Source organism: Diprion similis, chromosome 3 (assembly GCF_021155765.1).
Source record: "Diprion similis isolate iyDipSimi1 chromosome 3, iyDipSimi1.1, whole genome shotgun sequence".
Taxonomy (NCBI): Eukaryota; Metazoa; Arthropoda; class Insecta; order Hymenoptera; family Diprionidae; genus Diprion; species Diprion similis.
Window position 1 is genome coordinate 2,714,457 of NC_060107.1, and position 16,670 is coordinate 2,731,126.

At 38.9% G+C, this 16,670-nt stretch overlaps 1 protein-coding gene across 1 annotated transcript in view; it reads right to left on the bottom strand.

The window, feature by feature from the left end:
* LOC124404405 (discoidin domain-containing receptor 2-like) overlaps nucleotides 1–16,670 on the bottom strand; it is a 113,295-nt gene that overhangs the window by 34,942 nt on the left and 61,683 nt on the right. Inside the window, exon 4 of the mRNA XM_046878501.1 lies at nucleotides 2,712–2,943. Coding sequence (XP_046734457.1) covers nucleotides 2,712–2,943 — 232 coding nt within the window. The remainder of the gene's footprint in view (nucleotides 1–2,711; nucleotides 2,944–16,670) is intronic.

Sequence of the window (16,670 nt, forward strand, 5' to 3'; positions counted from 1 at the left end):
AGGATATGAAATTCGCTGATAAAGTTTTCTCTCGTTTTCTATGCGTTATTATGACGATCCCGATTTCGACTGCACGGGTTCCATTTTCCGTTCAAATAGTGTATTCAAGGTGGAAAATTTAAATACTAATCCGCCTGCTATTTTTCCTAACATGGTGTGCAAAATTCCACTTTGCGTATTCAAATTAGTGCGCAAAGTAGTAAATTTTTGCACTCATGCGGGGATTGAATGTAAATATTTTTTCTTATAGTGTCAGTAGATATTTTGATTCAAATCTCTTACTAGTGTGGGAATGTACTACTTTGCACATTCGTCAGCGTACGTAAAATTGAATTTTCCACACTCAGTTGGGAAAAAGGCTTTAAGTGCCCGGAGCCAAAAATTTAAAAAAAAAAACGGAGAAATCTTTTCCTTTTTCTTAACATTCGATTTCTTTCTCAAAATGATACTTGATGAGAATGATCAGTAGTAGATTAGAAAATGCGATATAAATTGTGAGAAGGCTGAATTTCATTCGTAGCATCGATAAAGTGTGCATTTTACAAAATTGTGTAAGAATCGAGTTTAAATTCCTATCAATAGATATTTTACGGCTGAAGATATATGCGTATAATAAACAAAACGACGTAACCTATATGCATAGCTATGTGATACGTATGTACGCATATATGAAATTTGCATGAAATGCAGAAATGCAAAAATTTTTCATCGGTTCGTTAGCGGGTATTTAATGGATATTTTCTCATGCACACACACATACCTATGTATAAATCCCAATGCAAAGTACATAATCCGGTATTAATCTCTATTTAATATTTGAACGGAATAATTGCGGATATATCTAGCCATTGCATTTTGTAAAATACAAGTGGGATTATCTGCAAGCTCGATTGATTTTTCCCATCATTTTCGGAAAAGCAGTCAAGAAGAAATAAACGATTGAAATTACAGGCAAATTTAAAACATTTCTGTAAATATTATAAAAAATTTAAACCATCGCCATAATTTTCATCACGGTAGAAACTCTGTTGTGTTTATATTTCTTTTTTTTTTGAAATATTATAAAAATCTTTTTTTCTGTCTTTCCCGCGGGGTGTAAAACGATTTTTTATTTTACTCCTCTTGGATAAATAACGCGATTCGTATAAAGGGAGAAAACAAATGGCAGGAAAAACAGGAGGAAAGGAAAAAATTTCCATTCCGTCCGATTCCGACGATCAATTGACGCGCGTCAGATGAAAATGTCAGACTTTTTCAACTCGTCAATGTCGGAACAAGTCAAATAAAAATCGTGCAGAAAGAATAATCAAATGACAGATACGAACACGAGAGAATTGCTTTGTATTTTTTTTTTGTTTTCTTTTAAAATATCACGATACACATCACAATTAGCAAAATCGTTTCCGTTCAGCGTGTGCAGTCGAAAAGTGTTTCTATGTCTGAGCACACATTTGAGAGACGCAGGTTTCCTGCACATGCGAGACTTCTCGAACAAAGTTTCGAGTCCCGTAACGTCTTTGGAGCGATACGAGTCGGTGTGCAAAAGTTTCGGCCGAGACTTGAGAGCTGCGAAACTTGCTCGTACACCTGCGCCATGAAACTCGATCGCGGAGCTCCACTAATCACTGGGAATTTTTAATTTCTATCCTAGAACTCCTCACGGTGTTCGTGCGAGGAAAGGAAAATGATGGAAAAAAAATTAAAAAAAAAAAAAAAGAGGAAGAAAAAAAAATTGAAGGAGAGAAAAGAGAGCGAAAATAAGAAGGGTGAAATTCTATTACCCTTGGGTGTGCAGACTCCGTAATTTTTATCCCGGTTCAAAGGGGTTCGTTGGATGTGAGGGGGGACGACAAACTTCAGTCGGATGAAATGACATTAAAACAAATCTGTTTTCGCAAATTCAGGCAGGATATGTGCAGAACAAAAATAAAGAAGAGTGTAGAGGGAGAAATTTTTTTTTTTTTCCAATTTTAAATGACGTTTGATGTAAAAGTTATTAATAAATACGTATAAGGATCGCGTCAGCGTTTCGCAGTAAAGTAGACATTTCATGTCTTATAAAACTCGATTCGATTCTGTCTTTATTTTCAGCTTCTTGAGAGTAGAATTTCAATCAGTCGTTTGAATTTTTTTTGGGGTAAAATTTCGGAAAAAACAAAGCATTTTCATAATAAATTAAGTTTTGTACATAGCTGTGAGAATTCATCCGTCTAAGTTAAATTCTGCGTAACTGATCCATGATGAATAATCCGCGACGATTTTCCCACTAAATTGTAATTTTTTTTCTCTCTCGCTTCCTCTCTCTGTATTTTCCCCCCACTTGAACAAAATCAATCTTCTCGCTTTCACCCTGTTTTTATAAACCCTCGGCACGTGTTATATACATTATATACCGTGTGATAAAATATGCGGTGAAATTAACGAGCTGTAATTCAAAATTTAATTTGAGAAAGAAAAAGAAAAAATTTTCATCAAATTCCATCAATCGTTCGGGGCAGCGTAAAAAAAAAAAGACAAGATAATTAATCCGGAAACAGTTTCTACCTGCCAAATCATTGCGCGAAATTTTATTGGCGAAAAAAAATTTTCAAAAACGAAAAAAAAAATGGAAGTTGAAGGTTTTTTTTTTCAATTTTCCCTCTTCAATTCGTGGCCGCGAAAGAGGGTGATAAAACGAGTCTCCTGTAAATGTTATATTATATTTCACTCACGTCCATTCCTCGCCGGTTTCTCCACCTCGTCCACTTGGTGAACCCATTGCGCCAATACTCGACGAAATACTCTTCGGTGTATTCGACTCCTTGACCGTTTCCGAACCTTCCCTGAGTTCGGGCCGAGGTTAGAACCCTGGTGGTGTGGAGATTGATCTCCAGGTACTCCTTGCCCTCCTTGGTCACCATATTGCGGGGGCACCAAGCGCCGCCACCCTTGTCCTGGCGCAGTCTGAAAGCACGTTGAAAGCTCAAACGAGGGATTCGTTATGAAAAAAAGACTTCGTGAGGTTGATGTGTCGTGAAATAATATTTTGATAAAAAAAATTTCAGATTTCAGTTTTAGCATGACATAAATTATACTGGTGATAGAAATTTTTTTCCACCCCTTTATTTCAGCGTCACTAACTTCAAGTTCGTAAAAAATATGAGGAGGTTCAAACAGTATAAATATGGAATTGGAATTGGCGTTAAAAAACTGCTCAGCTTCCATGAGTGCGAACATTTTACCACCGTGGATGCACGGAGGAAATTAATTGCGGATTATATACGTACAGGAAGAAAAGCCGAACCCCTGTTTTCACACCCTGCACTATAACAATTATGAACATCGTAACGAGCCGGGTGCAGTGAATTCGGTATTTATTAAAGATTTATCGCCGTTGTACACAGTTCGCTACAAGTTTCAATAATATGTTTATACAAAATTTCATTATGCATACAGGGAATTGAATTACCTAGTCGGTTATGAATCGTTCTTCCTTTATCGGCACGTGTAAATTGTCAGTCTACGATTATATCGTGATCATATAAGTAGCGATAAAAGATCGGTTCTGGATACAGATTCCTGTACCGACATATTACCGACACCCCCAAGACACGAACCTTGTCAAAATTTACAATAATCTAGAAAAAAAGGTTTGTGTCTGAAATGTTCTAGTAAAAAAGGTTCTCGACTGAAATATCCTAGTAAAAACGTTTGTGTCTTGGGAGCGTCGGTAAGTGCCGGTACAGGAATCTGTACTTAAAACCCGTCTTTTATTGCTACTAATATAGATGTCAAGAAACGATTAACTGCCTTAAAGATTGTCAGCGAAAGAGAGACGGTCTATGATAGTTCAGCAATCCACAAATTATCAATCCGTGAGTCCTCGGAGCTCCGATAAACGGTGGCTCGCTGACCCGACACAATATTGCTTAGACTGGTTGAGCTAAGCGGTCAGATAACGCGTCAATATCGTTAAGCGTTCTGGCTCAAAGCCGACTGAGCATGGTCCATTCCACCTCCGCCCCCCCCCCCCCCCCCCCCTCTCACTCTCTGTCTGTCTCTCTCTAGGTCGACAAATTTCGCTTTAAAGCTTAAAGCCTGGTTCAATGTATAATATGCGGATGTTGAACAAACTGACAAAAAAGGTATCGTGTATGATCATTATATCAATGCTCTCTTTTGAACTCTCTCTCACTCTCTCTCTTTCTCTTCCCGAGAACAATGTTTTTCCGACAAGGTTCAGATCAGACACGTCTGCCAGAGAGAGGAGGAAGGAGGCGTGGAGAAAAAAAAAAAAAAAAAGAAACGTAACGGATTAAAAGGGTGGGACTTCATTAGAATAAAAGAGATAAACCCGGTCAAAAACAAAAAAAAGAAATAAATAAAAAACTGCAGGTCATTCGGATATCAGTTTTTACGATCAGACCCTTCGTTTTTTACTTATCCTTTTGTCGGAGAATTTACGACCGTTGAAAATCTTACAACCAAAAAGAAGATTGAGAGAGGTTGAAAAAAAGAGGAAAAAAACTGAACAACCTACCCCCCCTCCCCCTTCACCACCACCCCTTTGCTAAAATTTGGCCCTTCTCGATCCTTAGAATATGTAACCTGAATATTATATGGTAGGTAGTACATGCATATAGGCATGTATTCAGGTCCATGTCCGCGTATATTGTATGTATAGTAAATTCGAGAGTGAAGTTGGGATGGCAATTAAAGACAACCTTCCAATCAAGCCTAATTGGCTGTACCGCGAGATGTACCTTCTTACTCTGAGAATCCTTCCTTGTCTAATTTAACGATCAAACGACGATTCAATCGCGTGGCCATTTTCGTAAAGCCTTCGAAAATTTCCCACTCGTGCTGCCTCGCGGCTGCACCACTTTAATTGCACAATCGGTGTAATAAAATCAGTACTCATAGGGGATTTAACACTCATTGTTACGCGTCTTATTTCACCTCTTTATACTCACTCTTTTCTCTCTCTCTCTCTTTCTCTCTCTTTTAATTTTTCATTCATCTTTGGTTAAGTTGCTGTCTCTTCTGTGTCTGTATCTATATTTTCCAATATTGTTGTGGAAAAATAAACTAATCTATCTATCTATCTCTCTCTCTCTCTCGACAAGCTAATTTTTAATTAGACACTTGTTTCATAATTTCTTTTAATTTCTCTCCCAGGTTTGGAACGTGATCTCAATTTCCTTCTTTTTCCATTCCTTTTCCGTTTCGGATTTTACAGGATCTAAATTCATATGATTGTGAAATTTATCGAAAGATTCGTATCAGTTTTAAAAATCAATAAGAAAAAATAAATAAATAAATAAATATAAAATATAAATAACATAAAAAAAAGTGGACAAAAAATTTCCAAAATTTGACGTAAAAAAAACTTTTCGAATCCAACTAGAATATTTACTACTACTCGCAGTTAAATATTTTGTACAAAGTAAATGCATATATCATAAAAAATAAGCCCCGCATACATAATATATGTCTAATTCCTTTATGAAATCTGGTTTGTCGCATGGCAAGTATATGTATATATACATCGTTGCTCTGATGGAAAAGCCAATCAGACAGGCCGAGGATGCACTCGGATTTGCAAAGGGTACGTATTATACATATAGGTATGTAAGTAAGAAACGAGAACGAAGAGGAATAGTGGTTATACCTATACATGTAAGGTATGTACAGATATACCTACGTATGTATAATAGGCGAGCGGAATCAGACGGGGGTGAGTTGGCTTCCTGCAGGGGAGAAGTGGAGGAGGCATTACCTGCGATGGCGCGCGCCTCATCACTCGAAAGATGCATTAGCATTGCTAATGACGACCGTCGTTACCACCACATGCTGCAGGAGCCCCCCTTCAATCCGCCCCTGGAATAGCCGAGAGGATATCCACCCCATAGCACTTTCCTTTACACCCTGCTCCCAACAATTCACCTTGACTTCGACGCTGAATCGTGCGGATTAGGTCGCTAATTTATCTCTTTCACGATATAGAAATAACTGTGAGGAATTTTACTTTAGGGTAAATATTTTCGCTGGTACCTACGTTGTTACGAATATCGAAATTGGTCGAGTAATTACCCTAAGATTGGAATGAAGTTCATTAGTAGTGAGAAGTATATTTATTAGGGTGGACTTTATGATCAATTTTTTTAAGGTTTGTTTGGTTTTTTTAACGCGATCTTACAAGTAAGTTGGCATAATTATTAAGACCCTCGTATGAATTAGAAGAAAACCTAAATTATTACTGTTTTTTTGTTTTTTACTGGCGATTTTTGAGGCATAAATTGCACTTTTTGTTACACTTTAATCGATCTTAAGGTGCTGCAATACTAGAAAATTATCATAGGATCGATGGTGGAGAAAATGCGATAAGATTTTACCATTTTTCGATTTAGACCGAAGAGCGGTTAAAAGGTACAAAAACTTTTTTCAAGTGTCAGCTTTTACGCACGAAACGAATATTGGTTATCGATATACAATTCAGGCTAATTTTCCTCGCGTAATATCTGCGAGCGCAATAAATAACATCTGGATCTTACCGAATTAGCAAAATACAGGCGAAGTGCTTGGTGTCGGGCGCAAAGCCCGTTATGGGGTAGAATTATTGTCAATAACGGCGGAATCGCACTCTCACTCCGTATTGTAGGGCCTGTCTGTTACCTATCAAGGCTTAGGGTATCGATTCGCCTGCTAGCTTTCTCCTTGCTTCACACGGCTTCGGTTCTCTTCTAGATAAAATGTACTTTAGCTCTGAATCAGGTATATTTTGTATAAGTAGCAGTACAAGACCAGTTCTGCATACAGATTCCTGTACCGACATTTACCGACACTCCCAAGACACAAACCTTCTCAATATCTGAAATAATCTAGAAAAAAGGTTTGTCTCTGAAATATTCTTGTGGAAAGGTTTGTGTCTTCAGACTGTCGATAAGATGTCGGTACAGGAATCTGCGTTCAGAATTGGCTTAGTATTACTAGGCAAGTGAGCTCAGCAGGTAGCATTACAAGACCAGTTCTGCATGAAGATTCCTGTACCGACATCTTACCAACACTCCCAAGACACAAACCTTCTCAAAATGTGGAATAATCTAGAAAAAAGGTTTGTATCTGAAATGTTCTATTGAAAGGGTTTGTGTCTTGGGATTGTTGATAATATTTCGGTACAGGAATCTGTGTGTATTGCTACGGAAGCAGACTGAGCAAGCTTCTTCCTTGCTTCTTCAAGTTTCCTGTAGATACAACCTACTGTAACCCCGAGTGAAGTATATTTTGTATTCAACAAAGGACCCAAGTATTTCGTTATCTGTCTCTTGGGTCACGCGGAGTCAGCCGCAGAGCTCTGCCATACAAGGAGTATAAATTCATTAATTTTTTTTCCTCTTCTCTGCTTTGTATGCTTAATTTTTTTTTTGCCTCTTATTTTAATTTCAAGTTCCAGATCTCCTTGACTACCCTGTTATCACATATCTCGAGTAATTAGGCTATTCGAATGGATAACTCGTTCCCATTAAACCCCATGGACAGGTAGATTATTATATTATATACCTGTTATTAGATAAGCTCGATGTTCAATTACACTCGAAATTGTCTTGCTTCCTAATTTTTGTGATTTTTTGCTGTACAAAAGCCTCGTTTTTTCTCACTCCTATTAATCCGGGGGAACGAGTTTCGGTTTCAATTTCTTAACAGTGTAATTCAAAAGTGTTCTACCGCATACAAATGAACGTTTCTGAAAATTTCACCATTCGAGTCTGTAAATCGTTTAAGGTAGAATTTGATCCGAATTTGAGTTTAATAATTCAACAGATTTAAGAATTATAAATATTTTCATTCCTCGAAAAGTTAGAAGTATATAAACTGAAATTTTTCATCTAAATGTATAAAATTTGATTTCGAACTAAAAACTACTGCAAAAATTTTTGTTTCATTTAAATATTTCAACTCATTTATTTCTTTACTAGACCAGACTGTTTAAAATAAAACGATCAATGACATATTCCTCGTTCAATTAGCATGTGATTACAAATACAAATTACATATAGATGTAAAAATTCATAATGATATTTGAAGAAGATAAAAAAAAAAAAAATAAAATAAAAAAAACCACCAACATTTCCCCTCGACTCAAAAAAACATTCTATAACGAAAAATCGGCCAGCTTAGACATATTGTGAATCGCAGAAACGTTAATCGCGGCAATTTGGATGAGAGAGGTGAGGGTAAGCACCGCTTACATGGATCAGCGATAATTAATATGCAAAATGAGGGGCGGGGGGGGGGGGTGTAGAGACGCCGGGCAAGAGGAGGAGGATGATGACGACAACCGTGCCCGGGATTCAACACGTGTTTTATTCACCCGTTAAATCTTAACGCTCTTTGAAATTCTGCTTACGTAGCGGCCCGGCGTGCGACAATCGCGTTGGTGTAACACCATGTATATTGTATATATATAAATATACATACACACTATATACTGTACATATATACATATGTATATATACATTTATACATGTACTTCCACGGACAAGTATAGACCCCCTTTTCACCCCTTATGTTCCCCTTTTTTTCACCACCCGACCGTCGTACTTTTGCTCTCGAGCTCGTTATTCCAACAGATTCTGGGTGGGTACATAACGCCACTTTCCATCTCGCCCTCCTCAGTTCCTCCACCCTATCCCACCTCTGACACGCGTATATCAACCCCAAACTCTCCCGGTTCACGCTCACGTTTGATAAGCTTTTTGCTGACTCTTTCGACTTGTTTAAAAAAAAAATTCTTTCTTTTTTTCTTTTTTATCCGCTTTGTATGTGTGTCTGTGTGTGTTGTTGTTGTAGTTGTTTTTTTTTTTTCTTTCTCTTTTATTGTCTTGTTTTGCTTCTCGTTTGCGGTACTGTGTTTTCGTTTTTTTTTTGCTCTCTTCATTTTTAATTACTAATTCTGTTTAGGTTCTTTCCTCCCCCCCCCCCCCCCCCCCCCCCCCACCCTGCGGCGCCAGATGTTTTATTGTCACATTATACACACACACGTAGTCCGCGATATATTATCACGCAACGTTTACGTTGAGTAGGTGGTATTTCAATTCTGTTTTTTCGTTTTTTTTCAGTAAATTTCTGTTTTTCTGCTCCTGTGGGTCTTCTGCATGTGCGCGAGATAAAACGCGCGACATATTTTATGGGAAAAACGTAACAAGAGAATGAAATTGTTAAACAGATACGTACGTGGTAGGTACTTAGGTAATACATGCACTCAACATATCGATTTAAAAATATTATGAGAAAAAAAGTAAATAAATGAAAAAATAAATGAATAATATTAAAATTTGGAATACCTCTGAATTAAAAATATTCTTACAATTTTAGGGTTGTCGGAGGAAATCGCGTGCCGCTACTGAGCACGACAAGGAAGAGGGCGCGTCGCTTATGTAATAACGAAAAGAGTGCGGGAAGAGGCAACGGAGATATTAATTGGCGTTAAATTATAGGTACGCGAGGGGAGGCGAATCGGGGAGGTTAGGATTATAAATATAAAGGGCAGGTGGAGCGGGTGTGTAATAGGCATATAGACAGGGTTATTAATTAGGCGTCTGCGCCCCCGCCCCCCTCCAGCAGGATCATTTCATCACGGAATAACCCTGATTTAGTGATTTTTTCGAGAACTCGTTGTTTTTGGTCAGAGTTTTTTTTTTTTTTTTTTTTGGTCTTTTTACCTTTTTTTCTGTTTCGAGTCACATGCGAACGAAACGAGCTTTTAACGTAATTTTTTACGGAAACTAATATAACTGTTCTTAGAATATGAAAATTCTTTTAAAAAACTTGTAATTGTTGAACGAGATGATTTTTTTCTGCGGTCGTAATAGTCAAAGTAAGTCGCCTTTGAAGCGAGTGTAGTTTTGTTTGGATTAAAACAAACGTGAAGCGTATGTATTTATACCGTGTGAAAATGTCCCTAGGAGACCACCGTTAGCTGTGGGCTCCTGGGGATATTTTCTGACAGTCGCGATTGATGTTGCGTTGGCTGCTCAATCAGGCGCTAACTGTCGGCCAATAAAATTCAAACGACGTGACGCACGCGCATAAGATGCGCACTTTCCTTATGGACGTACGATATACATATATATATATATATATACAGTATTATATATAAGTATAAAAATATTTTTTCTTTCTCACGCACTCCGGGGCATTTTTCATTCAACATTCCATTTTGCGAATCGAAATTCCAGGCACGACGTGACGGACACGTGGAAAAGGGCTGAATTTTCCGCAGCTGAGAGACACGGACCCCGTAGAAGTTTGGCGCGAGAATACAAAATAGACGCGAGAGGCTTGGGGGGGAGGAAAAAAAGAAACATTTCCTCAGTCAAATAATATGCTCACGATTTGAATCCCTAGTCCTCCAAAATTTGTATATATATATATGTATTGTTTTATATACACGTATAAAGCACATTTTTATGCTGAGATAATACGGAAAGAACCTCGTAAGTCATCATAAAATCTAGATTTGTGGTTCAACTAAAATAAAAAATGTGAACATGTAAATTAATAACTCACATTTATATTTTACCTAAGATTACTTCTAATCGGATTCATTTGATTATTTATTTATTAAACAATAATAAATAAATGTCTTTCGACTCGAGTATTTTTCCGCACAAGACACTACGTTCTTGTTAAATTGCTTGTGTTTAATTGAATTTCATTTATAAATTTACGAAACGAGAGAGAAAAAAATGAAAGAAAAAAAGTGTTCCTTATCCGACGTTACCATGTTTTCACGAGTCAGATATATTTTAACATATCTGAATGATATTTATGTAAATTTTCGATCATTTAGAAAATAAAATATTCCCAAAACTACACATCGGAATACCTTTTTTACCACTTAATTTTGGATTCAGCAATTGTGGTTAAATTTTTGTAAAAAATGTACATTTTACACAAAATTACCTGTTGACTAAATATCGTATCTATCCAATTTTTAATAATTGATTACCCAAAAACTACAGGTCAGATATTTTTCAAAAAATTACTTAACACGTATTAATTAGCGATTAATAATAACCGTTAAAAAATTCAATTTCTCATCTCTACATTCCTCCAATTATGTCCGAACAACCCTAAATTTTTCCGGCACTGTGTGAAAAAAGAAGCGGAAAACTTATGCCTCTACCGGTAAGTTAGAAGACTGTATTACCCGTGCAGCAGCACGACGCGATGCCGGGTTGCAGGAGGACCAGAGAAGTCTATTACCACCCATAGCCGCGTGTTACACAGAAGATGCGGAAAACTTTTGATCCGATATTGTCGCGAGGAGTATAATAAGGGGGTAGGATTCTGAGGGGTGGCAAATTTTTCGGCTCAAACTTGATAAAATTTGCGAGCTTCGGTCGAAAGTTTGGAAATATTTCCGGCCCCCGCAGAGCAGATACACACTCTCGGCGGTTTTCATCCACTCGGATCTCTCTCCCTCCAACTCACCCTTCATCTCCAAAAAAATAAGGTAATCTCATCGCCGCTCCCGGTGTGCGGATAGCGGAGAAATCTTGGGAGAGGAAGGAAGGAAGGGGAAAGAATACCGGGATGTGGTACGCGTGTATGGACCATCTGGGGGAATGCGAGGGGGTGGGTGGCGAAAAAACGTAGAATTCTTTATCGATCGGGGGTGTTTCATACCCCTCAGTAATATTTCGACCCCTTTCCTCCCTCTCTTGCGTGGCGGATGTGGCAAAAAAGAAAAAAAAAAAAAAAATTATGCCACGATTTTCTTAGAAAATATCTACCCCTGTTTAAAATAAATTTAAAAATTTCTCTTTTTTTTTTTTAAGGATATTTGAAACACGATCATAGTTTTTGAAAAGAAAACTTGTCTTTTTTACACACTTTCGTGTAGTTTTTAATTACTTTTTCACCATCGATTCTATTTCTTGTATAGAAATTGTTTTATTTTTTTCATCCCCCCCCCCCCTCCCAGATTTTATTTCAGGCAATTAATTTTCTTTTATTCCTATGCAGATAATCACACCGAAAAGAAAAAGAAAGAAAACAACAAATTTTCTTCACCCTATAAATTCTGGAAATTTCCTAGAAATAATTTTAACGGTTCGCTTTCGGGCAGATTAATATGAAAATTCCACCCTTCGTCCGCCGAACCTTCAACATCCTCAAGGGGCGCTTTTCAACGTTGACCGATAATTTCGTGTATCGGACAAGGATCAGCATGTCGCCACTTGGCCCCTCCCACCCCTCCGCAATTCGCCAACTACATTTGGCCAGGGCTCACGAGGGTGTGACACCCCGGCTATCTCGAGGTCCTGCAGCGGCTGGTCGTCGTCCGGTATTATTGAATATGCCTGGCAGGAATGCGCGGTGTCGAATATGCCATCAGCTAAATGACCCGTAAAAATTCCTGCCTCAAGTCCCCCGCGTTGCCGATTTTTTACACCCCCAAAGTTTACCCGTGGCTAGTACGTTTTCTCTCTTTTACTTATCAATTTGTTGCGTTCAACTTTTTTTTCATTCCTTTTTCTTTCGTCGCTTATTTATTTATTTATTTATTTATTTTTTCTGTTTTTTGTTACGTCAAACCTCGAATTTTCCTCCCCCCCCCCCCCCCCGCATTTTTTGCGGAATATTGTATTTCTGTTTGTTTTCTCTTTATTTCAGATTTCGACTATAAGCGAAAGAGGATGAAAGAAAAGAATAATTGAAAAAAGAAAAGAGAAAGAAAAAAAAAACAAACAAACAAATAAACAAAAAGCCAAAGGGATTCTCGAGGAGAATTATACATCACGTAGCCTGAGACAGACAATCTGTAGAAGACAAGATCGTCGGTAAAAGGTTGGCGGCGGGGCGGGGGGGGGGGGGGGGGGGGGGGTGGAGGTCGTGCAGCAGTCAGCCTGACGAATTCTTCAAACGGCATTTGAGAGAAAGGGCATTGGAGTGTGTGTGTGCGTGTGTGTGTGTGTACAAATACACGAGGATACGCTTAACGACGAGCGAGTGGATAAAAGCATTTCAAACGTCGCTTCTCGTGACTTTCGTCAACCTCTCGTCATCCGGGAATTTTTCGAATCAGATCGATGCGTGGCCAAAAGAGAGAGAGAGAGATCAAGAGAGAGAGATGTGTTCCTTGAAAACGGTTTTTTAAAATATTATTTTGTTCTTTGATACGAATCTAACGAAAATACAGTTATTTTTTTTTTTTTTCACAGATCATAATAACAAGACGGGATACTCGACGTTTGTAAAAAATCAAAAAGAAAAAACAAAAAACCAGAAAAGAAGGGGGGGAGGGAGGAAATTGAAAAAAAAAAAAAAAAAACCTCACGAGGCAACGCAATTTCGTGAATTAGTCAGCGCGTTCATGGTGTTCGTTGGGAGTTTTTCCCGGTGTTCCGGAAAAGCCGATATAGATTATAGATAGTGGATGCGGTCTGTCTGAGAGTTCCTCACTATCTGCCTGAAAGTTTTCGACTGACGTGGCCCAGTTTCTCCACCACTAAGTCAGAACTAACCCAGCTGATTCTACTGCGTCTCGCACCGAGTAACCATACAATTTCGCCGCAAGAGTCTCTTCGAATTCGTCGCGGGTTTCTCCCTCTCTCTCTCCCTCTCTCCCTATCCATTTATTTTTATTTATTTATTTCTCTTCTTTGCTTTTTTCTGTTTTTCTCTCTCTCCCTCTCTCTCAAATATCTTCGGTTCTACCAGAAGTTACAATCCAAAGGTTTTCCGTAAGCTTTCGTGGACTTCCTGAAAAAAAAAAAAAAACACAAAAAAAAAGAAAAAAGAAGAAATGTATAATAAAACGAAAACGTAAAACAAGCTCAAAGAATAATTAAATCTATAAAACTATATATGAGTAAAAAATAAGGCTCCAATATATATATATGTGCTTCGATAGTGCAGCGTGGAAGAGGAAGTTGACAAGCGTTGTGAAGTCACGTCAGCTTCGTCGTAGGTATTTTAATTTCACGCTGTGATTCGAGCAGCAAAGCGAGAAGGATTTGTCAGAACGAGGGTGGTGACGACGGGGCGAAGTAATGCCTCTTCCAATTCAGACCTGTGTCAGGGTGTCGTCTCCTCCACCTCCACCTCCCCCACCCCCTTGCACAGGCTTCTGCTTTACTTCTTCGCGTGCCCGTTGAATAGTCCTATTATATCTATACACAAGTAGGCTGTAGCAAAATGCACATAGGGATGCAAGGGTGAAAGGGGTAGAAGGGGTGGAAGAAAGGGGGAGGCGATATAGGTTAGGAAATGCGCGAAATTTTTTTTTTTTCCTTTTTTTTTCTTTTGCTTCTTTATCATTCTTATGAAAAGAACGTATATGTACGACGCTTAAATATCGTCGTTCGTTGGTTCGTTCCTTCGTTTCATCGCGTTTGAGATTTATGCCAAAACCTTCGTCGCACGCCGAGTATCTGGTGTGGCAGGCAGTTAGGTATAACATACAGGAGTTAGCCTCTCGAGGTTCCGCGACACAATATCAAGCCCCCTCCCCCCCCCCTCCCCCCCCCTTCAACCCCCTTGTACAGATTCTATACCCTCGCGCATCAATGTGTGTATCCCCATCGCGTTATTTGCGTTGATGCGCCAGGCGAAGGATTCGCCCGTAAATCATGTGACCCAACCACCACCACCAGCACCACCACTACCACGTGCACATCTCTTCATCCCCCCCCCCCCCCCCCCCACCCACCCACCCAAAAATAGGGGAGCTGTACAGGAAGTGGCGGAAACCGTTGCCGATACGATACGAGGCAGCAACGACACGTTTACGTATGTGGATAGTTACAAATGGGACACACGCCGCATCTGCGTACCGCCCACACACACACACACATATATATATATATATATATATATATATATATATATAACACGTTACATAGGTATGTACTTAATACATATATTGGTAGGTATATAGTACATATGTAGGACGGATAGGAGACGGAAGCACGTGTAGGTGGAGAAGATAGTACAGATACACGCTCGGGGTTTCGCTTCATCCCCACGACCTGACACCACCATGAAGGTGAGGGAGGGTTGGCGACCATTTGTCGCAGCGGTGAAAGCCATACGATACGTGCTACGTGGCGTGGCATCGCGTGGCGTGGCGTGGCGTGGCGTGGTAGCAGACGCAGGTTCCGATTTCATCCATCGAATTCGCCGCCATGCAGCAATATACCTATAGGGTATACCTAAGGCATAAGGTAAGCATAGGTACCTACCTACAAGGTATAAGTCGACGACGACTACTACCACCTTTTTTCCAACCCCTCCCCCCAGGCAACACCTGAGTAATGCTCACACGTCACTGGGCTTCGATTCTTACCAATGCCGGTATTATATGGCTGCCTTGATAAAGGCCTCGATTTGTCTCGAGGAGCCCTGCGGATCGTCCGTCTGGATAGGTGGTGGACACGTATCCATGGATCTATGTACCCATGTGTGTGTGGGTGTACCTTTTAGGTGGGCAGATCTATATATATATATATATATATATATATATATATTGATGTATATATGCTACACCGGAAACGCGACGAGAAACGTAGTTTTTGCCATCCCTTGCTGCACGCGGACTCGGCCATGGGTAGATATCTAGAATCCACCCCTTCTCGTGCACAGAGATGAACGTGCTACGGTATATATAACCTCGATGGCTGAGGAATTGGTCCCAAGAATTTACGGGAATCAAGATCGGTTATCGTTCACCCGATCGGTCGTTTATTTCTTTCTTTCTTTCTTGCCTTTTTTTTTTTTGTTTCATTTTTTTTTTTTTTTCTTCACCTACCCCGCTTTTTACCCCTATCTTTTTGTCTATCTATCCTTAGTCACTGCATGGTCGAAAATTCGATTTCAGTCGGTGTGCCCTAGAAAATAAGTAGACGATGAAAAGGGGGCGTTAGGGACGAAATGAAAAAAAAAAAAAAAAAGGGAAGAAGGGAAACTTTCTCAAAGTGCAAGCTTTCACTTTCTATATCCCCCCACATGCAAGTTGTCGAGCACGCATGTTTGGGTTTCGTCGGTAAAAAAGGGACCGAGGTTATGTCTTACGATCAGCATTACCGATTTTTCACATCTTGCTCGGATTTGTGGTGCTTGGTTAAGAATCCAAAAAAAAAAAAAAAAAAAGAAAAGGAAAAAATCCTCCTTTGCAAGTAATGTAACTTCGGTGGATCTCGTTTTTCCGCAATTTCCATACACGAATGAACGATTAATTAATAGTAAAAACTTTTTTTTTTTTTAAACACATTCTACAGAACCGTGTTAATTGTTTAAGTAAAATAATTTCTCGAAGGTTTTTCGACGACATTTCCAGGTTTTCCAGAACCTAACACCCAGTGTTTCCCGATATTTCCCTCCGTTCCAGAAAGTTACCGAAAAACCTAAATCGATCAGTTTATCAACTCTGCATCTAGATTGAATATAAATATTAAAATAAAAAAACAATAATAAAACTTAACAAAACAAAACAAAAAAAGGTAAACCTGTCCTACCTAAAAAAATCATTTCTAATTCCCACGATATTAAACTGATAATTTCAGTTTTATTCCACGAGTAAATTAAAAATATCCTGACATTTCCATGTTTTCCCTGAAATATTTCCCCAGGTGTGTGGCAACCATGGACTACCAATCGCGACGAGTATTAACCATAGTAATTTG